Consider the following 25,129-nt stretch of genomic DNA (forward strand, 5'->3'; position numbering starts at 1 on the left):
TTGCTGTGCAAACAAAGAAACATAGCCGTGACAGTTAATAATGAAAATCGATACGATTGCAGTTGGTACAATCTCTCTGAAATGTTTAAAAATTTAGATTATACCAGCAGATCGTGTTGCATCCAAAACATGAAACATGCAGGCATCACAGATCCAAATAAGTTATCCACATATGAATGTATTTATTTATTTTGCCTACTGCTGTGTGTGTGTGTGTGTGTGTGTGTGTGTGTGTGTGTGTGTGTGTGTGTGTGTGTGCATGCTCATTGCTCATTTCAGATGGGTTAAATGCAGAGAAGGAATTTTGCTGTGCTTGAGTGTACATGTAACAAAAGTAAAGTCTTTTTCTTCTTAGTTTACCCACAAATGTGTTTATTCCACTTGAAAAGTGTACGGCAAACCAGTTACCGGATTTGGGATACTATGACATCCTGAACTATGTAGTATTTGGGACTTCTAAATACAGTGGAGAGATGCTAAAGGCATACGAGAGTACAGATGCTTACTAATGTTTCAAAGCAGGTTTTGTGCATGACAAATGTTATGGAAAACTCCTGATAAAGAAAAATACCTTTTTATGACAAAAGGTAAGCTCAAATGTGGACTTCTAACAGTATTAAACAAGCTCGGGCCTACATCTAGCACGTTTTATGGTGTTTAGCCAAGTGTACATTATCAGTACATAACAAACATGCTGCGAGTCTAGGCAAGCATTAGGTCTAATAAAATATATCGCATCCAAAACCAGAGGCTCCAACTCTCCCGCTGTGGGCGGGAGATCTCCCGCTTTAGGAAACATTTAGAAAATCCTCCCGACCTCCCGCTGACAACATAAAAATCTCCCGCCCGCCCTTACTACACATGATTAGTTAAAAAAAATTATATAACCTGATCATGGCTGTAGCCAGCTATGAGGCCCCCGTGGTCTGGACCTCGGTTATTTTTAAGAGCTGAAAATACATTTGTACGCTAAATATTCAACTGGATAAAAAAAATAAAGAATAACATTAAAACGTCTCCGTAAAAAGTGCATTGTTAATTATGTTAAACGTTGATTCTGTGTCTGTTTCGTGCGCGCGGCTCTGAGACCAAGAACACAAAACCGAATGAGCGTGCGACTCGGGGGAGGAATGCAGTGCAGCAGACACGGGATTTCCATGGTCACTATCAGCGTACTTTCATCAAGCTGTTAAATTTACATTTTCGAAGCAGCGCAGTTTTGTCCTCATTGCTTGGGCCAGATCAAACCATTAAACAAGCTTAAATTATTCTTACTCTTCACATATACATGATTTTTTGTTTTCAAAACTGATGATATTCAGTTCAAATACCATTAAAAGTAGTTTCAGGAATAGATCTCTTGTGTGACGTGTAATTCACCCCTCTCATTTAAATATGTCGAAAATTTTTCGGCGCACGCTTTGCGCATCACGGACCTCGGTGATTTTAAAATGCTGCTACAGCCCTGAACTTGATCCGTTTATGTTGATGAAAATTTATAGTTGACTTTCCGCTTTTCATGTGTCTGACATGTATGGGTGGACTCAAGTGTGTACCCCACGGTATATGCCGATTCCCCGGTCGGTACACCGATCGGCGTAATGGGGGATTGGAGTGAATGCTGGAGGCATGCGGGCGCAGATCAAGCGCGCATATGAATGGAGCGTAATTCGGTCCCTGCTGCAGGGTCACACTGAGCCACCCAATGTCTTAGCAGTTACCGATAAAGCATACAGATGGCGCTATTAATGATACGCGAGTGAGAACGAGAAAACCCGCGACACTCAACCATTTTGTTTGTTTTTTTGCGTCTGCATTTATCGCCTGCTCGTCTTTAACTTTATGTTCTCTTGAATGAGATAATGAAACGAAGTTCCGTTGGTGGAAATGGCAAAAGCCAAACTACGAAGAAAAATATCAGAAAATCACCAAGATAAAGTTGGGATCGCCCGTCGCGATGGTCGCCAGGGATGAATGGCGGACAATTTTGGACGGCAGCAAGACAACCCTTTGTCTGACAAGGTAAGATCACCAGACCAGACGTTAGATTCTAACGAACTTGTCTGACTTTTTTTGTCTGACTTTTACTAACTTAGACTTAGAAATAGATTATTATTAGAAGAACATTATCATCAGAGGGTCTACCATTGGCATTTTATAATAGTCATTATTGACATTAACCTTGACTTTAGGCATATTAAAATTTGGTCTGTAGTCACTGGATTTATCTAGATCTGTTACTATTAATAAGATTTAATTGACACGAAATTGACACAAAATGTGGTGAATCATTCATATATATATATATATATATATATATATACACACACACATATACATACACACACATTATATATATATATATATATATATATATATATATATATATATATATATATATACACATACACACATATATATATATATATATATCACAGTGGCGGCTGGTAGTCTTTCAAACAGGGGAGGCTGGTCGGTTACGATATTTCCAGATTTTAAAAGAAAAAACATCAATTTTGCCCATACTCTTGCCTCTTATCTGGCTGATTGTTGGCAGCGTCACAAACTGTGAAATAACAGGTTCTTTTGGCTTTTGGCCCATTAGCCTACTGTCCAATACATGATGGTGGTGTTGGGGGGGGTATATTTTAACATTTTATATTTTAAAATTGTGGCATGTTGTTTAAAAATTGATCATTATTGAAAGCAGCTCTTTGTCAGGAACCTCAGCAGTAGAGCTGGGTGCCACACGTTTCATTCAATGACACTTTCCCTATATTTTACTTATTTTGACTGAGAAATGTTTTATTGACAATTTTGATAACCCTTCACTTTTAATCCAGGTCTGTAGTGTGAAATGTTCTTGGCTGTGTTTTTGTTTAAAAATGTTTTCCAAATTGTAGCTGTGTTTAATTCATATCCAGAAAAATATATATTCCAATATAATATACTCAACATAAACATTTTAAATAGATTCTATATTTTTGGTCCATCCATGACATATTACTAAAGTAGCCTGTTTACTGTTGTTGATGTGGGTCACTTGCTGTTAGCCAATTCACTTTCTCGTACCAGGAGAGCTGAAAGGAACGAGTATTATTCCCTACCTTTTTCACCAAGTCAATTTGAGGCGTTGGTCTACCCTGCTCTTTAATTTAAATTTTTTCCTCGAAAGGAAGACTGGCAAATGGCTTCGCCAAAATTAAATCAGCAATGCTTGGCATCCGTGCGCAGCTTTCTTGCTAGCTGACTAGCCCCCTCAAGTTCAAGTTCAGTCACTCAAATAAATGAAATTTCTGGAACTAAGATAGCAAACTTGACAACACTATATTTACACTTTATTTACAATGAAAATATATACAAACTAAAAAAGCTGGTAGAAACCATATGTAATGAATGAAATCGAAATGTAAGCTGATCTCTTACAATACACCACAGCACTTGCGAATCCGCATGGGACTGAACTGAAATTCACCGCTGCCTGTCTATAGTTGAAACGAGTTGTCAATCAAAGAAAATATCCGGCCGCTTTCACCAATCACCAGTCTTCTTGCGGAAACTGCCATGTCCCTCCCACTGTGAGGCTGGGAGTCCATAGGCGGGCATTTTCGCAGTATTTGTCCAATAACCGTCTTGCATTTTGATATTGGAAAGCGCATAGCTCCCAAATGCCATTGAAGTCCACTGAGGCTGGGAGTCCGTGGGACTCCGGGGGCGGGCGTTTTCGCAGTATTTGTCCAATAATCGTCTTGCATTTTGAGATTGAAAGCACATAGCTCCCAAATGCCATTGAAGTCCACTGAGGCTGGGCTGCATCGCGCTGTCACGAGGGGGAAAAACTCACGCACACATTAAAGTTATAATGGAATGATTTCGCACTGTAGTGGGTTGAGCACATATGATTCTGGATCTGAAATAGCAATGTTATAAGGTCGGCTATAACACAAGCCTAGCGCAATTCATCCTACACAATGTTCGTCATTTTTAGAGGAGGCTGAGCCTCCCTCGTTGTCTTAGAGCAATCACCCGTGATATATCATCTCATTATCTCTAGCCACTTTATCCTATTCTACAGGGTCAAAGGCAAGCTGGAGCCCATCCCAGCTGACTACGGGCGAAAGGCGGGGTACACCCTGGACAAGTCGTCAGGTCATCACAGGGCTGACACAGACAACCATTCACACCTATGGTCAATTTAGAGTCACCAGTTAACCTAACCTGCATGTCTTTGGGGAAAACCGGAGCACCCGGAGGAAACCCACACGGACATGGGGAGAACATGCAAACTCCGCACAGAAAGGCCCTCGCCGGCCACGGGGCTCAAACCTGGACCTTCTTGCTGTGAGGCGACAGCGCTAACCACTACACCACTATACACACACACACATATATATAAATAAAACTTGCCTTCGTGCCTATGGCGCTCAAACTTGTCTCCCTCCGAGCTACTCGCAGAGAGGGAGAATCTCCCTCTTTACAATTTCCCAAGTTGGAGCGTCTGCCAAAACCCACATCCAGGTATACATTTTAATATTCCTGCATTTGCCTTTTTTTTTTTTTTTTGTAGTGCAGTAGAGCTGCTGAGTATGACATGCTTGAAATACCATATGTATCAGTAGACTTTTGTGCCAGACCAAGCAACCTGTTAAAATCTTTACTATCTGTACCAAAGTTCTGTCCATGTTGCACCAACTTGCAGACTTATTGAATGTTAAGTTGAGTACACTGAGGCTAGATCTAGATCTATGGGATTTTTATAACTGAATGGCCTTGAGCTAGAAAAAGTGTTAGGAGAAATAACAGGTGCACACAGCTTTCATACTAACCTGAGATAAAATGTTCTCCATACACATGGGAATGCTTTGTTGGCATCCAGTCTTCCCGTTTAACTGCACCTCGCCATTTTTCTCATCTTTCTGGGTTCGCCAGAAAGTGGTGAAAAGTTAAACCAGGCTTATCGCCACATCTGTTGTTATTATGTCCAAAAGCACTACAGGTCTCTGGCATTGTTCTTTTAGATGTAACTTCTACTAGTTTATCTGGAGATATGTATTGAGTTGGGCTTATAATCACTTGCGTACACATGCCGATCATTGTCAAACACAAAGCTTGCCTGCAACATGGCAGGATAAACAAATCCACAGTTATGATTGTCATATGAAAGGCCCCTATCAGCTTGTGGCACTGCTTGTTACAGAACACAAGCAGCATGTCAAAAGGTCTAAGAAATAAAATAAAGGTGAAGTGCAGGTACGGTTACAAGAATAGCAAAAATGGTTTATTTGGCACTTTTACAACTAGTTTGTTTAATAAATAACCTAGTTTGTTTTACAACTAGTTTGTTTCATAATTTATATGAATTAAAATTAAGATTTTCTAAGTACGTGTTGCTCTAATTACAGTTAGAAACACAATGCCATAAATATTGGTCATTTTAGCTGCCCTTACCCATGCCAGTTTTGTAAATGTAATGTATTGTGGCATGAGTGATGAGAATGAAGGTAAGAGTTAACGTTATTCACCGCATAGTTGTTTGGGAAATGTCAGATCAGTCTCCAATTTTTCATTGAAATGCGCATGAAGCTCAAAGTCCTAGAATAGAGATCAATTAATACTGCACTGTGTACACAAAATCTATTGACAACCCACTCATCATTCTCAGCAAAGTCCCAGTCCGTACATATTTTTAATCTAATTAATGACTCTTCAGGTAACTGCTGCAGAGTTTACACATGTATACTACACTGTTTAGCACAACCTGAGCTTGAACAGTGCCAATTGCACACAGAAGCTGAGGAAGAAAATCTTTCAAGACTCAAATTGCCAAGAAAATTTCTTGTGGGAGAACAAAAATCAGAGGCATTAATAGAATATGTCCTTGTGCCAAAGGCAGTGGAAGATGTGGTGAAAATTTTGACATCAGAAATACCTCTCTTTATTTATTTATTTATTTATTTATTTTTATTTTGTGGGGGGTTTGTTGCTTGGGGGCATCCCTTATTTCTCCACACAGAAGGTGGCAATCATAGGTCCAACTCAGGTTTCTCTTTCTTATTCAGTAGAGTGAAAAAATGTAAGATAAAAAGGGATAAGCTTTATGTTTGACTCAAATAGCTAGTTTTCCACAGGATGTTAAGCACTTGATTCTTAGTATATGCCCAGGTCAACTATTTAGGCAATATTCTAGCTAGTTAAGCTTGCTGGTAGTTGTTTACAGTGAATAACTTAAACTACAGCTATGAAGTATGGCTAAATCCTACTTGGAGACACTGTCTAAACATCACCAATGCCAAAACAGCTAACTTGGACTGTTAGCTGATAATGATTGCCAGCAAACTAACATTAGCATAGCCTTGCTTGGTAGAATGTTAACTAAATTGTTACACTGGACTTATACTAAGTACTGAGTGCTTAACATTACTGTAGTCAACTAGCTATTTAAGAATAATATTAAAGTGCATATCACGGGTAAATTCAGGAGCAAGATCAATGTAATTCTCCTATTTTATATTAAACTTTGGTCAAATATCTGTAACATTCTGCATTCTCTGCAATTTTTTTTACCTTGCACAATACCAGAAAAATTCAGTTGAAATCAAGCCATTTGAGGCAAATTGGTCCACCTCTGAAAAAACTTGCCATTTGAATTTCCCGGCAAACATTGAGTTTCGTGACGTCATCTGTGGGACGCCTCCCTCTGAATCCTATGTCAGCGCTGGTTTGTCTATGAGAAAACGACCTGGTGGTTTTCTGCAAATTTCTTCAACGTTATCGCCATGGGCGTCGCCACCATTGAATATGAAGGGGACGTGTCCCCCTCACATTTCATAAATCTTCGCTTGGACCCCCCCCCCCAAATTTAACATAAAATATTAGTTCACCCAGCGCCGTTTCTATTGCTTCGTGAAAGAATCCATTCCACTTGATCGATAAGAGAATACACAGACCACTGAAAATCCACTCCGGGTTTTCCGGGCGTTTCTTACAACAAGTGAATCTCAGCGCGAACAGAGACATTTTGGTGCAGCTGCTCGAGAGTGAAGGAAGTGACGTCAGCCCCATTGCCACCTCACAATGTCTGGCTTTTGCTTAAACCTTATTCTTTTGTTATATGCCCTCAAAATTAACCCTAGGCCACGTTAAATTAATGTTCAACTAAACAGTGAAATAAGCTTAGCCTAATGGGGTATTCTTGGTTGATGGATTATTTGCAGTATTTGCTCCCTCCCCAGACACAATGGACATAAGGACATTCTTTACAAAGAAGCGGAAAGTCAGTCGAAATTTCCCCACAGGACAGGGTTTTTTTGTCCCAATGGAAATGTTAGTGCAGTTAGCTGGCTAGTCAATGTTAGGAGATGTATCAGCTAGCTTAATGTTAGCTATCATTTAATTCAAACCCAGTAGGCCTGCCTTATTGTAATGCCAAGAATGAGGTCAAGTCTGCTCTGATGATATTTATTGATTCCCTGTTGTGATTTGAAGAACTTGTTTTGTCTGGTCTTTGCCAGTTTTCTGGAAAGTAACATGGGAAATCAGTGTATGGGGAAGGAATAGTAGAAAGGAAAGCAATGGAGAGAGATGGATGTTATTCCAGGTGGATTGTGAAGGAAAGGGGGATAAAAGTTATGAAGTGGTAGAAATTGTGGTGGCACCAATGTAAGAAGGAGTTATATCTATAAATCTTTTGGTTATACTAATCTGTGAATGTTACTGTAGCACCACCATTGCATGTAGGTTGACAAAACTGCACTTGTTCATTGTGTGAAGTTCTCTTTTATGTGTCGTTGCTTGACACAGTGTAATTTTGTGTTATGAAGACTGCATGATGTCATGTCATTTTTGTTATGAGTATCACTAAATCGGAAAAAAGTAAAACGCACCCACTAAAGTCACTGTTGGTGGTTAACAAAATTGCACCTGTTCATTGTGTGAAGTTATTTTTTATGTCACCGTTGCTTGACACAGTGTGATTTTGTGTTATGAAGTTCGCAGGATGCCATGTCATGCCAGTTCATTGTGTGAAATTATGAATATTCTTATTTTTAAACATACAGTTGAGTGTCACTATTGCTTGGCACAGTGGCATGTTGTGTTACATCTAAAACTAAATAAAAAAGGAAACACAAAATAAGTAAAATGCACCCATAAAGTCATTGTTGGTGATAAATAGACCCCTTCGCATATTTGTAAACAAACCGACCGTTGCTAGGATGCGCGCGCAGCCTGGACTCAGAAACAATGGCGCTGCCCATAGACCGGCATTATGAGCTGTCAGATTATGCAAAACAATTGTCGTTACAAGATCGAGAATGCTACATAAATAAGTTAACTCTAACAAGTGGACATCGCCTACCGGATCTGTATTTAATTAAAGAGTGGACGGACGATGTTAGTAAGTTTTCCTCTGATACCTGAAGGCAGTCATACTATTCACAAAAAATGTCAAACTCAAAAAAAAAAAAAAAAACCTATTTACAAAAGTAGCCTGCCATCAACATTCTGGTTACAGCGAGACTACAACTTGATTAACAATGGGACATTCATATTCATTTTGTTTTAATCAAATTATGCCAGTGATGTGATGGCAACATGGCTTTAGCTACAACAGCAAATGCCAACACTAAACAGCAATTTGCAGGAGGTAATGGCATGAAAGGAATGATAGTGTAAAGAGTGCAGCTAAGAGAAATCAGAGCTGCGTAAAAAGCGAGAGGCAGAGACCAGAAATGAAACTGAACGGGGCGGGAGCTAGGTTAGAGCAGTCAACATAAGTTGGCATTTAGAGTGAGGGCACACAATTTTACCTTTCCATCCTTGCTTTAAAATTGTGATTTTCGGCATACACAAATAATGATGGCACAAAATCTGGACTGCTTGAGTCAAGCGAGACCTCTCCTACAAACAAAATTGCATGCAAAGCTAAGTTAACATGCTAACAATATTCATTACATTGTGTAACTATGACCCAGCTAATCAGACAAACGTTACCCAAGTATTTTGCTACATCAATAAACGAAGACTAGAAAGAATAAAAAAGAAAGATTTAATAAATAGCCTGATCTTACCTGTGATGAAGTGGGCGCTGCAAACCCGTGCATTTTTGATAGTGCTTTCATCCCAGTCTACACGTTTGATGGCTTGTAGCCATAGACGTCGGCGATTTTTTTGGAATGGGTGAGATCCTGCTGGAATTCTGTACATTTTAACCCCATCACTGCTATGATTCTGACACCCGACAACACAACAACTGAGTCTTTTTTGAGTCCAGGCTGCGCGCGCAATTTTCCTCTTACATATGAATGACGTTTACTGCGAAGGGGTCTATTGTGTCACATTCATCTCATTATCTTAGGCGCAGCAGTGGGTTTAAAAACAGGCCGATGAATATATGGACTAGTTGAATGAGGACTTATTATTGAGTCTCTAAAATAGTCATTGAATTAAGTGACTTTTGTAGGTAAAATTAGGTGTTTAACAACCTGTTAAAAATACACCAGAATGCAGGAAATGGCATCTAATTAATTAATTAATTTTCTGGGGGACGACCCCCAGACCCCCGGCCAGTGTCCCCCCCACATTAAACATGTTTTTGACGCCTCTGGTTATCGCATAATTATTAAAATGGTTAACAGATGTATCATAGGAGGGTGTAGCAACACCAATCTTGATGGGATTAGTACTCATCGTTTTCCAAAAGGCCAGACAATGAGAGAGAAATGGGAGCGCTTGGTCTACACAGGCTGTGCACTTAAACCGTGCAAAGCTCGCGCAGCCTGCTCGTGCTTCCGCAGATAACGTCACAAATCTGGCTCCAGACTCCCTTGGGATTTTTCCAGATGAGTTTTATTTTATTTTTTTCTGCTGTAGACATATGGCCTTGTGCAAAATTACCCTTCTGGATGAGTGTGTAAAGGGACATACTTTCATAAAAAAAAAACCAAAAAAAAAAAAAACGAAATTGGTCCAGAATATGCACTTTAAAGCTTTAGCACTTATGTCATTCCAGTTTATCTTCAGGTTTCTCTTCTCTTTGTGGTTAGAGCGTGAGTGTAGCAGACAACAGTGAATGGCTAAATGCTGATTTCAACCATTCTGAAAGTGTCTACTTTTCCCTTGGAATCCCTGATGACTTACCTTTTACCTACTTCACATAAATCTGTATTTTTGAAACTGGAATTTTGGGATTCTGTATTTAGGGTTCTGAAATTTTTAGAATGTGAAATCCTAGGGTTCTGATTTTTGTAATCTGAAATCATACCCCTAGCAACTTCAAAACAAAGAATAAGTAAAAATTTAAAGGTAGACTGCCTTTCAGATTTTTCAAGTGTAGGTCATAAAAAGAATTTTCCCTGACACCCAATTATTTTTGCTGAGTGGACTGAAAGCTATGTGGCCCTAAATTCTCTATTTTTTCCTGCTTCAACATGACCCAATTCAAGATACTACATCATGCATCACGTGGTGGGCTTTCCCCGTTCGCACAAGGCATTGTGGGATGTAAATTTAAAACAGGAGAGAAAAGTGGAGAATGTAAGTGCATGAATGAAACATGAAAGATTGACTACAGTAATGGAAAGCAAGAAGAAAAGATGTTATGTTGCGAAGGAAAGGAAACGCAGGACCAAACTAATAAATATCGGCGGTCAGTGAGCATCTCGGTGTGATTAGCTGTTCGTTTAACAACAGAATGATGTAATTGTCAGTGCACAGTCAAGATAAACCTGTAGATGGCAGTAATGCAACACTGTGGATGCCAGCTGCCATAAAACCCAAAAGAAGAAGGTAAACCTGCACATGCGCACACGGACTTCCTCTGTCTGCTTGACTGCGTGAAGCGAGCGATTTCATGCATGTTATTTGCTAGGGAATCTCCTCAAATTAAATAACTTCCCAGTCATAGAATAGCCTGATATTTTGTGAGATATTACAGAAATAAACATATCACAATGACCAAATTTCAGAGGGAACTAAATTTCACTGATTTTATGAAATTGAAAGGCCGTCTATCTTTAAGTGTATTAAATAAACCACAGAAAAAAAATTTAACATGATGTGCATATAATTCAAATGTATGAAATTCATATTCAAATACTTTTGACAATGTCCAAGCTCCATATTATGCTTAGTCAATCACACTGAAAAATAGCTACAAATCAAACATGTAATATTACTAAATCAGTATCAGTGCTAATACTAATTAAATAATTCATTTTTTATCAATATTGAGTTACTGTAGTTCCCTCATTGTTCATGTTCTGAAAGAAAAGATTTTAAATAATAAAGAATGAAAGACACACTTCAAATGTAATTTTACAGCAAGAACAGTGCCCAAGAATATTTACTTCCAATTCCTGTTAATGTACTATTTAAATAAAATATAACCAAGCATATTCATGAATAAACAAATGCAAGATGCAATAGTTCTGTTACCAAGAGGGAAAAAAAAAAAAAAACACGCCATGATGACTACAGTGACTTTAAAAGTCTAAAATGTTCAAAACTTAATATGCTGACTATCCAAACTAACCTCCCAGTCCAAAACAGATGCCTGCCACTGAGCAATCTTGTCAATGTTCTCCAGTCTCCTCTTGCGCTCATTGATCTGCTGGGTCACATTCCTCATGACGGCTAATGCTGCAGCCACATAGCGATAGTCACTGGGAAAAGAATCAGACAAAAACCAGATATCACACATGCCAAAAATACACTCACATAATTAAAAAAAATCTTAAAGTACATAAAACAGAATTGAACACTAACAATGAATGAATACTTCACAAACTGTGTCAAAAATTCCTAGTGCTTCATTCATTTTATAGATGCATTACACTGAAAAAAAGGACTGTGTGTTTGATCAGATTTAAGAGAAAATATTATGTATAATTTATTCTTATAGTCCCATCTGTGTTCCAGGTGTTTGTGTGTTTATTCTCTGTTTGTACTGTGTATATGCCATTTAGTCAATTTTAGGTTTTACAGGTGCAATCCATTCCCGGTCCAAACCCATGTTCCAGACCACAACTTATAGGTTTCTCTGTGGCTTGTTACTCTCCATTATCTCCACACAAGGGCTGTGTCTGAAACGCTGTACTCCATACTGGCCCAGTGTGTACTGCTTGCTATTCCCTATCCTAGTATCCAGTACAGTATGCAGGTATGACTTCTATGTATTGTACTATAGACTTGTGCATCTGCCTTATCACAGTTGATGTCACACAGGGGGCTGGTGGCAGACATACGTCCAAGAACTTTCAACTTCTGAAAAATGTGTTCACTTGATCAACTCGGAAAACAACACGGATGTCAGCAGCAACATCTGTCGTCTCACCTGCATGGCCTCTGAAGTGCATTAACTTTATATCAATACATTTACACTTCTTATTCCATTTGCTTACACTAATAATAATAATATTCCAATTATATTATTTAATTATTTATGTACTATGTACGTATTTGGTTACACCGCAAACATAATTTATCATTATCATTTTCCCAAGTTCTGAGGTGTCATGATTGCAGCATTACATGTGTGACGGTCACGGATGGACCGCACATTTCCCTTCCCTCGCGGCTGCGAGGCACCCCTTGTTTCACTGCCTACCTGTGCCTAAACACACACACACGTTGACTGGCAACTCCAGGAATATTGAGTTAAGCGCTAAGACGTTAAACTTTCCTGGTACTCTTTTGCCCATGAACACTGTTTCACCAAAGACATTTATGGAAAGAAAAACGCAACACAGATTATTTCTGTTTCTTTTTAATGTACCAAGTTGATGCAAAGACTTAGGTGCTGAAAAGGAAAAAAAAGTAGCATACCGTTTTTGTCGTGGTGATGAACTGTCTTGTCGCGTCCTGTGGGTGGCAAAAGAGCGCCGACATGAAACAGAGACTCATTTATTTCGGTCCGGCCATAATTGGTCCGGTCCATTTTGTCAGAACGTCATAGGGAAGACGGAGACGGCCCTGATCAAGCCACTTCTATCTCTCTGTATTACAGTGATGTTTTGCAATGTTTAGTCTTAATGTTTATGTTGTCAACTTGTTGTTTAAATGTTGTAGAATGTCCTTATGATGCATCAGAGTCTGTAATGTTATTGTTTGTGTTTAGTGATTGTTGTGTTCCCCTTTCATGTTGGAATGGTGCTGGTCACCTTCTTTATGTACAGTGGTGCTTGAAAGTTTGTGAACCCTTTAGAATTTTCTATATTTCTGCATAAATATGACCTAAAACATCATCTGATTTTCACATAAGTCCTAAAAGTAGATAAAGAGAACCCAGTTAAACAAATGAGACAAAAATATTATACTTGGTCATTTATTTATTGAGGAAAATTATCCAATATTACATATCTGTGAGTGGCAAAAGTATGTGAACCTTTGCTTTCAGTATCTGGTGTGACCCCCTTGTGCAGCAATAACTACAACTAAATGTTTGCGGTAACTGTTGATCAGTCCTGCACACCGGCTTGGAGGAATTTTAGCCCATTGCTCTGTACAGAAAAGCTTCAACTCTGGGATGTTGGTGGGTTTCCTCACATGACCTGCTCGCTTCAGGTCCGTCCACAACATTTCAATTGGATTAAGATCAGGACTTTTATTTGGCCATTCCAAAACATTAACTTTATTCTTCTTTAACCATTCTTTGGTAGAACAACTTGTGTGCTTAGGGTCGTTGTCTTGCTGCATGACCCACCTTCTCTTGAGATTCAGTTCATGGACAGATGTCCTGACATTTTCCTTTAGAATTCGCTGGTATAATTCAGAATTCATTGTTCCATCAATGATGGCAAGCTGTCCTGGCCCAGATGCACCAAAACAGGCCCAAACCATGATACTACCACCATCATGTTTCACAGATGGGATAAAGTTCTTATGCTGGAATGCAGTGTTTTCTTTTCTCCAAACATAACGCTTCTCATTTAAACCAAAAAGTTCTATTTTGGTCTCATCCGTCCACAAAACATTTTTCCAATAGCCTTCTGGCTTGTCCACGTGCTCTTTAGCAAACTGCAGACGAGCAGCAATGTTCTTTTTGGAGAGCAGTGGCTTTCTCCTTGCAACCCTACCATGCACATCATTGTTGTTCAGTGTTCTCCTGATGGTGGACTCATGAACATTAACATTAGCCAATGTGAGAGAGGCCTTCAGTTGCTTAGAAGTTACCCTGGGGTCCATTGTGACCTCGCAGACTATTACACGCCTTGCTCTTGGAGTGATCTTTGTTGGTCAACCACTCCTGGGGAGGGTAACAATGGTTTTGAATTTCCTCCATTTGTACACAATCTGTCTGACTGTGGATTGGTGGAGTCCAAACTCTTTAGAGATGGCTTTGTAACCTTTTCCAGCCTGATGAGCATCAACAACGCTTTTTCTGAGGTCCTCAGAAATCTCCTTTGTTCGTGCCATGATACACTTCCACAAACGTGTGTTGTGAAGATCAGACTTCGATAGATCCCTGTTCTTTAAATAAAACAGGGTGCCCACTCACACCTAACTGTTATCCCATTGATTGAAAACACCTGACTCTAATTTCACCTTCAAATTAACTGCTAATCCTAGAGGTTCACATACTTTTGCCACTCACAGATATGTCATATTGGATCATTTTCCTCAATAAATAAATTACCAAGTATAATATTGTTGTCTCATTTGTTTAACTGGGTTCTCTTTATCTACTTTTAGGACTTGTGTGAAAATCTGAAGATGTTTTAGGCCATATTTATGCAGAAATATAGAAAATTCTAAAGGGTTCACAAACTTTCAAGCACCACTGTATGTTAGTCTAGTCCTGTGTCTTTAGCGTTTGACCTCATGTGGTGAGTTTATGTTGACATTGACTTTGCTGCCTGTTGTTCTCTGCTCTTAAAGAGACATAGCAAATATTTTCTAGGACATTCTAGTTGACAACTTTTGTATTTTCTTTTTTTGAAAATCTATTTTTGTACAAATCTATTTTTCTAAAAATATCAAAAATACCAAAAAAAAAAAAAAGGAACAGCATGTTTTGAACATTGTTTGGCTAAAAATTGCCATCAAGTTTTAAAAATAAAAACTCTTGCTTGGATTTTTTTTGTCCTCTCCCTCTGTTTTTGGCCTGATCCATTTGCCCCTAGAGGCACCCGCTCATCCATCCTGTTTCAACTGGTGTCAGAAGTGGGATCAAGGCCTAGAGGGCAGCAGAGAGTTTTTCAATTTTTTTTGTGGCAGATTATTTTTCGTTTTTCCACCACGATTTTTATGTCCTTGGGGTGGCGACATCGGCTGATGTGATGGGGCCGAAGAAAACTGGTGAGCGGAAACCTGTCCAGCAAGAAGGCAGGGTCAGTGGCGGAGATGACAGCAATGATCCTGAACTGGCCGAGGTGGCTGAAGACCTATCTGTGCAGGAGCTGCAAGACATGTTCCGGTCCATGATGGCACAGCAACAAGCACGTGACATCAAGCTGGAGCAGGAAGCCGCATGACAGGAAAGCCGTTGGCAAACCCTTCAACACCAGTTTAGCCTCCTGCAACAGGAAGTACACACCAGAACCACACTGGTCCCAGATGCAGTGGTTGGCGTGCCAGACAGTGGTGCTGATGCGACGCCGCAGCACCCACCACCATCACCTCCATTGTCAGCAGAGCCACCTTGCTCCAACAGCCGAGTAAGGACCATGGTGGAGAGGGAGCCCAGATTGCAGTGTCTTTGGTGAGCAAGATGACGTTGAGCATTACTTGGTCACACTTGAAAGAGTGGCTGTGGCGTGTCAGTGGCCAACAACTGACTGGGCAGTAAGGTTAGCGCCCCTCCTGATGGGCAAGGCTAGGGCTGCTTATGTTGCTATGGACCAGCACGATGCCCTGAACTATGACAAGCTGAAGGAGGCCATATTGGCCAAGTACATCATCAATAAGGAGACCTACCAGCTGAACTTCAGAGGTGTTGAGGTGAAGGAGGAGGAGTCACCGAAGGAGTTGTATACCTGTCTGTGAGACCTGTATCAACGATAGGTCCAGCCCGAGAAGCACACCAAGGAGCAGATTGAAGAAATGATAATCCTGGAACAGTTCCTTCGTTTGACGTCCCCAGACCTCCAGGTGTGGATCAGGGAACGTGACCCGGTCTCAGCAGCCGAAGCTGCCTCCCTGGCAGACGTCTTTGTGGAAGCCCGGTGGAAGACACAGCCATGGACCTATGCCCAATGGAGGACAGGCAAAGACTCCAGCAGGCCCCAACGTCATCCTCCACCCACAAAGAGCAGCAGTGGACCGCCAAAGAAGTTCAACAGCAGCCAGACATCTGTGGGTGGTAAGAGTGGTCCCCAGAATTATAACTCTGCTGTTAGGTCCAACCCTACTTTTAACCCCAGTAGCTCCAAAGTACCTGTGTGTTTTCAGTGTGGTGAGGAAGGTCATATTAAGCCCAAATGCCCAAACAATGCCACCCAGTCCAACATTTGTACAGTACCTAGAGCTAGCACCCCCAGAAAGTCAGTAGCTCTTAGCTTTCATACTGTAATGTTAAATGGGCGGGAGGTTGAGGCACTGGTTGACACTGGCAGCATGCAGTCTCTGGTCAATGCTAATTATGTTTCAGCTCAATTTTATAATTATGCTGTGATGACCCAGTTAAAAAGTGTGTGCACGGAGATGAAAGGTCATACCCTACTGCAAGTGTGTATGTGAAGGTTTTGGGACAGCCTTATTTATTGGATGTCGGGGTAGTGGATAACTTGCCATATCCCATGATTTTGGGTCAGGATTTTCCTCTCTTGTGTCAGCTTGTAGCTGGTAATAATAAGTGTAATGTGGCTGTGACCAAGGCAATGGCTAAGAGTAGCGAGGAGGAAACTCCACTTTCTGCTTTGCCCTTTTTCAATGCAGATGTTGAGGCTCTGCCTGGTAAGAGTCGTAAGTCAAAAAGACAGAGGAGACAGGAGAAGTTCCAGTTTGGAGTTTCTGGTAGTCAGGAGGATCCTTGTCCTGAGCTGGCAGATGTCCCTGTAAAAATTCCCCAAGATATGGCTTTAATGCAGCAGCAAGACCCAGATATTGGCCCTTTGTTTCAGCAGGCTCAGCTCAGTGTTGGGGAGGAGATGCCAGGGCAAGGTTTTGCTATCAAAGATGGAGTTTTGCATAAAGTGGGAGGGACTGAGGCCAGGATGATGGTTCTATTGAAGGCTAGGGGGGTAGTCCTTGACTTGGGCCATTCCATACCATGGGCGGGCCATTTGGGCAAAACATAAAACTGTTGCCAGAATCAGCTGTTATTTTTATTGGCCAAGTATGGCAAAATACATTGCAGATTTTTGTAAGACATGTCCCAAGTGTCAGAAAACTGCAGGCAGAGCTCCCCCTAAGGTCCCCTTAGAACCTCTTCCTATAGTGGGCACTCCTTTTGAGCAGTTGGGTATGGACATAGTAGGTCCCCTTGAGTGCAGCAAAGCTGGGAATAGGTTCATGTTTGTGATTACTGATTACGCTACGAGATATCCAGAGGTTTTTGCTCTTAAAGCTGTTAAGGCTAGGACTGTTGCCACGTGTCTAATCCAGTTGTTTTCAAGGGTGGGGTTTCCTAGAGCCATAATAACTGACCAGGGGTCCAACTTTATGTCTAAACTTCTCAAGCAGGTGTATGGGTTGTTAGGCATAAAAGGTATACGGACCACCCCTTATCACCCACAAACAGATGGCCTGACTGAACGGTTCAACCAGACCCTTAAGCAGATGCTACGCAAGTTTGTGGATGAATCAGGCTCTGACTGGGACAACTGGCTCCCCTACCTTTTATTTGCTTATCGCGAGGTGCCGCAGGCCTCAACTGGATTTGCACCTTTCGAGTTGCTTTACGGACATGATGTTTGAGGCCCCCTGGCGCTCCTGAAAGAGACCTGGATGAAGGAGGAGACCCCACCATCGCAGGATACTCTTTATGTGTTGCAGATGCGTGAGAGGCTGAAGAGCATGGCAGAACTGGCACAGCAGAACCTTGAGCAAGCCCAGCAGCGCCAGAAATCCTACTACAACCGCAGGGCTCACGCTCGGAGTTTCAATGAGGGAGACAAGGTGTTAGTGATGCTGCCGAGTGGCTCCAGTAAGTTGCTTGCCAAATGGCAAGGTCCCTATGAGGTGGTGCGGAGGCTCAGCTCAACCACCTATGAAGTTGTCAAGCCAGGAGAGAGGCGCTCCAGATGAGTGCTGCACATCAACCTTCTGAAGGAGTGGAGGGAACGTCCAGGGTTGAGTGCAGAGTCCCTGATGATCCGTCGGGTGCAAGAAGAGGATGAGGTCGAGGAGCAGTACCTACCTTCAACAGAGGGCACCCTTAACCTTAACCATCTCTCCCCTGACCAACAGGCGGCCATCAAGCGGCTCTGTGGTCCCCACCTGTTCAAAGAGCAACCAGGCCACACTCAGTTGGTGAGTCATCACATTTCCCTGTGTGAGGGGGCAGCTCCTCGTCGCATGAGTTACAGGATTCCAGAGCGACTCCTTGATGGACTGAGGAAGGAGACTGACCAGATGCTCGCCATGGGGATTATCGAACCATCCAGCAGCAAGTGGCGCTCCCCAATAGTCCTTGTCCCAAAGAAGGACGGCAGTCTTCGGTTCTGCATTGATTTCAGGTATTTGAACTCTGTTTCTAAGTTTGACTCGTACCCTACCCCGAGAATTGATGACCTCATTGACTCTCTTGGCTCAGCTAATTGGGTAACTACCTTAAACTTGGCCAAGGGATATTGGCAAGTCCCCCTGAGTGCTTCAACTAAAGAATTGACTGCATTTCGTACCCCTTGGGGGCTTTTTCAGTTCTCAGGTCATGCCGTTTGGGCTCCATGGTGCTGCTGCCACCTTCCAGAGATTGATGGATCGTGTGCTGGAGGGAACGCAGGGGTACACAGCTGCTTACCTTGATGATGTAATTATTTACAGTGCGTCATGGGCAGAGCATCTACGTCACCTGCGCGAAGTCCTGAGGAGGATCGAGGAGGCAGGCCTGACCACCAATCCAGTTAAGTGTGCCATCGCTCGGAAGGAAGCAGAGTACCTGGGGTATGTAATTGGCAGGGATGTCATCAAACCGCAGGTGCAGAAGCTGGAGGCTATCCAGCAGTGCCCTTTGCCCCAGACCAAGACCCAGGTGTGGTCATTCTTAGGCATGGCCGGGTGGTACAGGAGATTCATGCCAAACTTCTCGGTCAGGGCAGCCGCCCTCACAGACTTGACCCGAAAGAACTCCCCAGTCCAGGTTCGGTGGACAGAGGATGCCAGGAAGGCTTTCGAGGACATTCAGACTGCCCTTTGCCATGAACCTGTGTTGTACTGTCCTAATTTTGAAAAGCAATTTGTTTTGCAGACAGATGCCTCTGATACAGGTTTGGGGGCAGTGCTCCTGCAGGGTGAACCAGGCGAGAGACTTCCAGTGGCGTACATCAGCCAGAAGCTGTATCCCAGGGAGGTACGCTACTCAACCGTCGAGAAGGAATGCCTGACGGTGAAATGGGCCCTTGACGCCTTCAGGTATTACCTCCTTGGCCATGAGTTCCTGCTGGAGACAGACCATCGTCCTCTGCAGTGGATGGACCGCATGCGTGATTCCAACGGGCACATCACCAGGTGGTACCTCTCCATGCAGCCTTTCCGGTTCACCATCTGCCATATCCCAGGGAGGGATAACACCACTGCAGATTTCCTCTCCCGCCTGCCAGCGTGAGACCAGAGGTGGGGGGGGGTGACGGTCACGGATGGACCGCACATTTCCCTTCCCTCGCGGCTGCGAGGCACCCCTTGTTTCACTGCCTACCTGTGCCTAAACACACACACACACACACGTTGACTGGCAACTCCAGGAATATTGAGTTAAATGCTAAGACGTTAAACTTTGCTGGTACTCTTTTGCCCATGAACACTGTTTCACCAAAGACATTTATGGAAAGAAAAATGCAACACAGATTATTTCTGTTTCTTTTTAATGTACCAAGTTGCTGCAAAGACTTAGGTGCTGAAAAGAAAAAAAAAAGTAGCATACCGTTTTTGTCGTGTTGATGAACTGTCTTGTCGTGTCCTGCGGGTGGCAAAAGAGCGCCAACATGAAACAGAGACTCATTTATTTCGGTCCGGCCATAATTGGTCCGGTCTATTTTGTCAGAACATCATAGGGAAGACGGAGACGGTCCTGATCAAGCCGCTTCTATCTCTCTGTATTACGGTGATGTTTTGCAATGTTTAGTCTTAATGTTTATGTTATCAACTTGTTTAAATGTTGTAGAATGTCCTTATGATGCATCAGAGTCTGTAATGTTATTGTTTGTCTTTAGTGATTGTTATGTGTTCCCCTTTCATGTTGGAATGGTGCTGGTCACCTTCTTTATGTATGTTAGTCTAGTCCTGTGTCTTTAGTCTAGCGTTTGACCTCATGTGGTGAGTTTGTGTTGACATTGACTTTGCTGCCTGTTGTTCTCTGCTCTTAAAGAGACATAGCAAATATTTTCTGGGACATTCTAATTGACAACTTTTGTATTTTCTTTTTTTGAAAATCTATTTTTGTACAAATCTATTTTTCTAAAAATATCAAAAATACAAAAAAAAAAGGAACAGCATGTTTTGAACATTGTTTGGCTAAAAATTGCCACCAAGTTTTAAAAATAAAAAACTCTTGCTTGGATTTTTTTTGTCCTCTCCCTCTGTTTTTGGCCTGATCCATTTGCCCCTAGAGGCACCCGCTCATCCATCCTGTTACAACATGCTAAATTCATGATGCTGAAATCACTTCTTCATTGCATCATGGGATGCAGTAGCCAACAAAGTGAACTTATGCCGCTTTTCCACTACAAACGCGGCTGAGTCGGGCTGAGCCGTGCCGTGCTGAGTCGGGCTGAGCGGGGCTGTTGGAGTTGCATTTCGACTACAACCGCGCTGAACCGTGCTGGCTGGAAGTGGGTGGACACATTGGGTGGAGTTAGCGAAAGTGGGTGGACGTCAGGTGATGTCATTAAGCAGCGCAAACAGTGACATCAGTGAGCTTTTAAGCGGTAGTCTCACGACCCGAATAGTAAACAATAAACATGGAGGACATGGAGTCGTTAGTGTTGCTGGTCTTGGTGCTGTGGCTTGTTGTCACCGACAACGCGGACAGATACTGGCAAGAGCGTATAGATGAGGCGAGGCGCATAAGGTTTCAGAAATTCTCGCAATTCGTAATTCTTCTCCTTCCGGGTTTGCGGTGTTTACAGATCCCAGCGCGCTCGCGGGGCGTGTGTGGGCATGTGAGGACACTCCTCCTCACCAATCAGTGCACAGGGGAGTGTCTGCTCACGCCCCCAGCCTCACTCGGCTCGCTTTGGCTCGCTTCAGCCCCACTCCAAAACCGTGCGAGTTTTAGGGGCTAAGCAGGGCTGAAACGAGCTGAGTCGTGCTGGTTTTTGGTAGTCGAAACGCGAGCCGTGTCGGGCTGAAGTGAGCTGAAGCGAGCTGAAGTGAGCTGAAAAAGGGTAGTGGAAAAGGGCCATTAGGCTGTATACTGGAAATTTTTGCCAGACTAATATATCAGCTGGCTCACTGTCATGTACTGCAAAATTTTTATTCTTCATGTACTGCATATGACTTACTACTTTTCCACCAAGATCAGTATACTAGTAGTATCCAGCAGAGAGTTTCAAATACAGCCAAGGAGTTGAGAGTTTTTCATCATCAGCCTTGTTCCCACATAATTCACTCCTTTTGTGCAACTATTTGTGTGTGACTGACTGATTCTGGTACAATGACCTCAAGTTACTTTGTGCGTTTTTGAGATTGTGCCCTTTGGGTTTGACAACAGATTGTATATATTTCCTGAAATGTTAATATTGTGTTTAATTATTTGTGTACATGTTGCCTAAGTCACCAGGTGCAGGGTTTGAGTGCCATTTTTTTGGGGGTGTGGGCATTTAGTCTCTGCATTTGGTTAGTTAATCTTTATTAGCTTTTGTGAGTCTGACATAGTATCTAGCAATTAAATTAAATTTGAATATACAATGAATGATTTTTTCCCACCACACAGAACCACTGTAATAATGTAATCCTATAATAACATAGACTGCAATAAACATTAATGTTTAAGGGTCCCTGGTGGAGTAGTACCTTACTAGTGGCCTTCATGGCATCCTAGCTTGATCTCCCCATACTTAGCATCATGTGACGCGTAACCTATGGTCACTTGAGCTGACCACTCCAGCTTCTCCATGGTGAAGACTGGTCTGTTGTACCTTCTTGTGGTAACCATATTTACATAGCTGAACATGGCAGATCTTAGCAAGCATACCCTGAAAACATCCATCCATCTATCTTCTACCACTTATTCGGATCCGGGTTGCAGGGGTAGCAGCCTAAGCAGAGCAGCCCAGACTTCCCTCTCCCCAGCCACCTCCACCAGCTCTTCCGGGGGAATACTGAGGCGTTCCCAGGCCAGCCGAGAGATGTAATCTCTCCAGCATGTCCTGGGTCTGCCCTGGGGTCCCCTCCCAGTGGGGCATGCCCAGAAAACCTCCCTTGGGAGGCGTCCAGGGGGCATCCTAACAAGGTGCCTGAACCACCTAAACTGACTCCTTTCGATGTGGAGGAGCAGCGGTTTTACTCTAAGTCTCTCCTGAATGACCAAGCTTCTCACCCTGTCTCTAAGGGAGAGCCCAGCCACACTGCGGAGAAAACTCATTTCTACTGCTTGTATCCACAATCTCATTCTTTCGGTCACTACTCAGAGCTCGTGACCATAGGTGAGAGTGGGAACATAGATGGACCAATAAATTGAGAGCTTTGCCTTTTGGCTCAGCTCTCTCTTTACCACCATGGACCAGTTTAGCGTCAGCTGCAAACCATCCCAATGCATGCTATAAGTCACAGATTGATGAAGCCAACAGGACCACATCATCCACAAAAAGCAGAGACATGATCCTGCTGCCACCAAACCGGACACCCTCCGCCCCTTGGCTGTGCCTAGAAATTCTGCCCATAAAAGTTATGAGCAGAACCAGAGACAAAGGGCAGCCCTGGCAGAGTACAATATGCACCGGGAATGAGTCCAACTTACTGCCGGCAATGCAAACCAAACTCCTGCTCCGGTCATACAGGGTCTGAATGGCCCACAGTAGTGGGCCCTGAACCCCATACTCCCAAAGCACCCCCCACAGGGCACCATGAGGGACATGATCGTAAGCCTTCTCCAGGTCCACAAAACACATGTAGGCACCCTCTAGTACCCTTGCAAGGGTAAAGAGCTGGTCCCGTGTTCCACAACCAAGACAAAAAATGGATTGCTCCTCCTGAATTCGAGGTTCCACTATCGACCGGACTCTCCTCTCCAGCACCCTAGCATAGGCTTTCCCAGGGAGGCTGAGAAGTGTGATCCCCCTATAGTTGGAACACACACTCCGGTCCCCCTTTTTAAAAAGGGGGACCACCACCCCAGTCTGCCAATCCAGAGGCACTGTTCCCAACCTCCAAGCAATGTTGAAGAGGAGTGTCAGCCAAGACAGCCCAACAACATCCAGTGCCTTCAGGAACTCAGGACGAATCTCATCCACCCCCGGAACCCGGCCACTGAAGAGCTTTTTAACCACCTTGGCAACCTCAGCCCCTGTGATGGGTGAGTCCTCCTAAGCACCTTCAGACTCTGCGTCCTCCTCGGACAACATGGAGGTGGGATTGAGGAGATCCTCAAAGTATTCCACCATTGGATGATGTCCCCAGTTGAGGTCAACAGCACTCCATCCTCACTGTAAACAGTAGGGACAGAGCACTGTTTTCCCTTCCGGAGCCGCCGGACAATTTGCCAGAATCTCTTCGAGGCTGACCAAAAGTCACTTTCCATGGCCTCACCGAACTCCTCCCACACCCGAGTTTTTGCTTCAGTGACCGCCAGAGCCACATTCCGCTTGGCCCGTCAGTATCTGTCAGCTGCCTCTGGAGACCCACAGGCTAACCAAGCCCAATAGGACTCCTCCTTCAGCTTGACAGCTCCCCTCACCACAAGTGTCCACCACCAGGTATGGGGATTACCGCCACAACAGGCACCAACAACCTTGCAGCCGCAGCTCTGCACGGCTGCCTCAGCAACGGAGGTACAGAACATAGTCCACTCAGACTCAATGTCCCCACCTTCCCCCTGGTATGCAGTTGAAGCTCTGCCAGATGTGGCAATTGAAGATCCGATGGATGGGAGCCTCTGCCAGATGTTCCCAGCATACCCTCACTACTTGTTTGGGCCTGCCAGGTCTGTCCGGCCTCCTCCCCCGCCATCTGATCCAGCTCGCCACCAGGTAGTGATCAGTTGACAGCTCTGCTCCTCTCTTCACCCGAGTGTCCCAGACATACGGTCGCAGATCAGATGAAACAACGACAAAGTCAATCATTGATCTATGGCCTAGGGTGTCCTCATGCCACGTGCACTTATGGACACCCTTATGCTCAAACACGGTGTTTGTTATGGCCAAACCGTGCATGGCACAGAAGTCCAACAACTGTACACCACTCGGGTTCAGATCGGGTAGGTTGTTCCTCCCAATCACACCCCTCCAGGTCTCACCATCATTGCCCACGTGAGCATTGAAGTCCCCCAGTAAAACAATGGAGTCCCCTTATGGTGCATTGTCCAGCACCCCACTCAAGGACTTCAAGAAGGCCGGGTACTCTGAACTACCATTTGGCGCAGAGGCGCAAATGACAGTCAGAGACCGTTCCCTGACCCAAAGGCACAGGGAAATGACCCTCTCATTCACTGGGGAGAACTTCAATGTTAGCACGCTGAACTGGGGGGCTACCAATAGCCCCACCCCTGCCCAGTGCCACTCACCCTTGGCAACTCCAGCACAGAAGAGAGTCCAACCCCTCTCCAGGAAATTGGTTCCAGATCCTAAGCTATGCATTGAGGTGAGCCCAACTATATCTAGTCAGTACCGCTCATCCTCATGCACAAGCTCAGGCTCCTTTCCCACCAGAGAGGTGACATTTCATGTCCCAAAAGCCAGTTTTGTCAGTCGGGGATCAGTACACCAGGGCCTCCGCCTTTGGCTGCCAGCCGATCCACAGTGCACCGGACCCTTACAGCACCTCCTGCAGGTGGTGGGTCCACAGGAGAGTGGGTCCACAGGACAGTGGTTCCATGTTG

General features: G+C 43.4%; 1 protein-coding gene across 1 annotated transcript in view; it reads right to left on the bottom strand.

The window, feature by feature from the left end:
• The window catches only part of LOC132890110 (spermatogenesis-associated protein 13-like), a 399,897-nt gene that overhangs the window by 86,424 nt on the left and 288,344 nt on the right, over positions 1 to 25,129 (bottom strand). Inside the window, exon 10 of the mRNA XM_060926899.1 lies at positions 11,531 to 11,660. Within this exon, the coding sequence (XP_060782882.1) occupies positions 11,531 to 11,660 (130 nt within the window). The remainder of the gene's footprint in view (positions 1 to 11,530; positions 11,661 to 25,129) is intronic.

This window comes from Neoarius graeffei, chromosome 8 (assembly GCF_027579695.1).
Source record: "Neoarius graeffei isolate fNeoGra1 chromosome 8, fNeoGra1.pri, whole genome shotgun sequence".
NCBI lineage: Eukaryota > Metazoa > Chordata > Actinopteri > Siluriformes > Ariidae > Neoarius > Neoarius graeffei.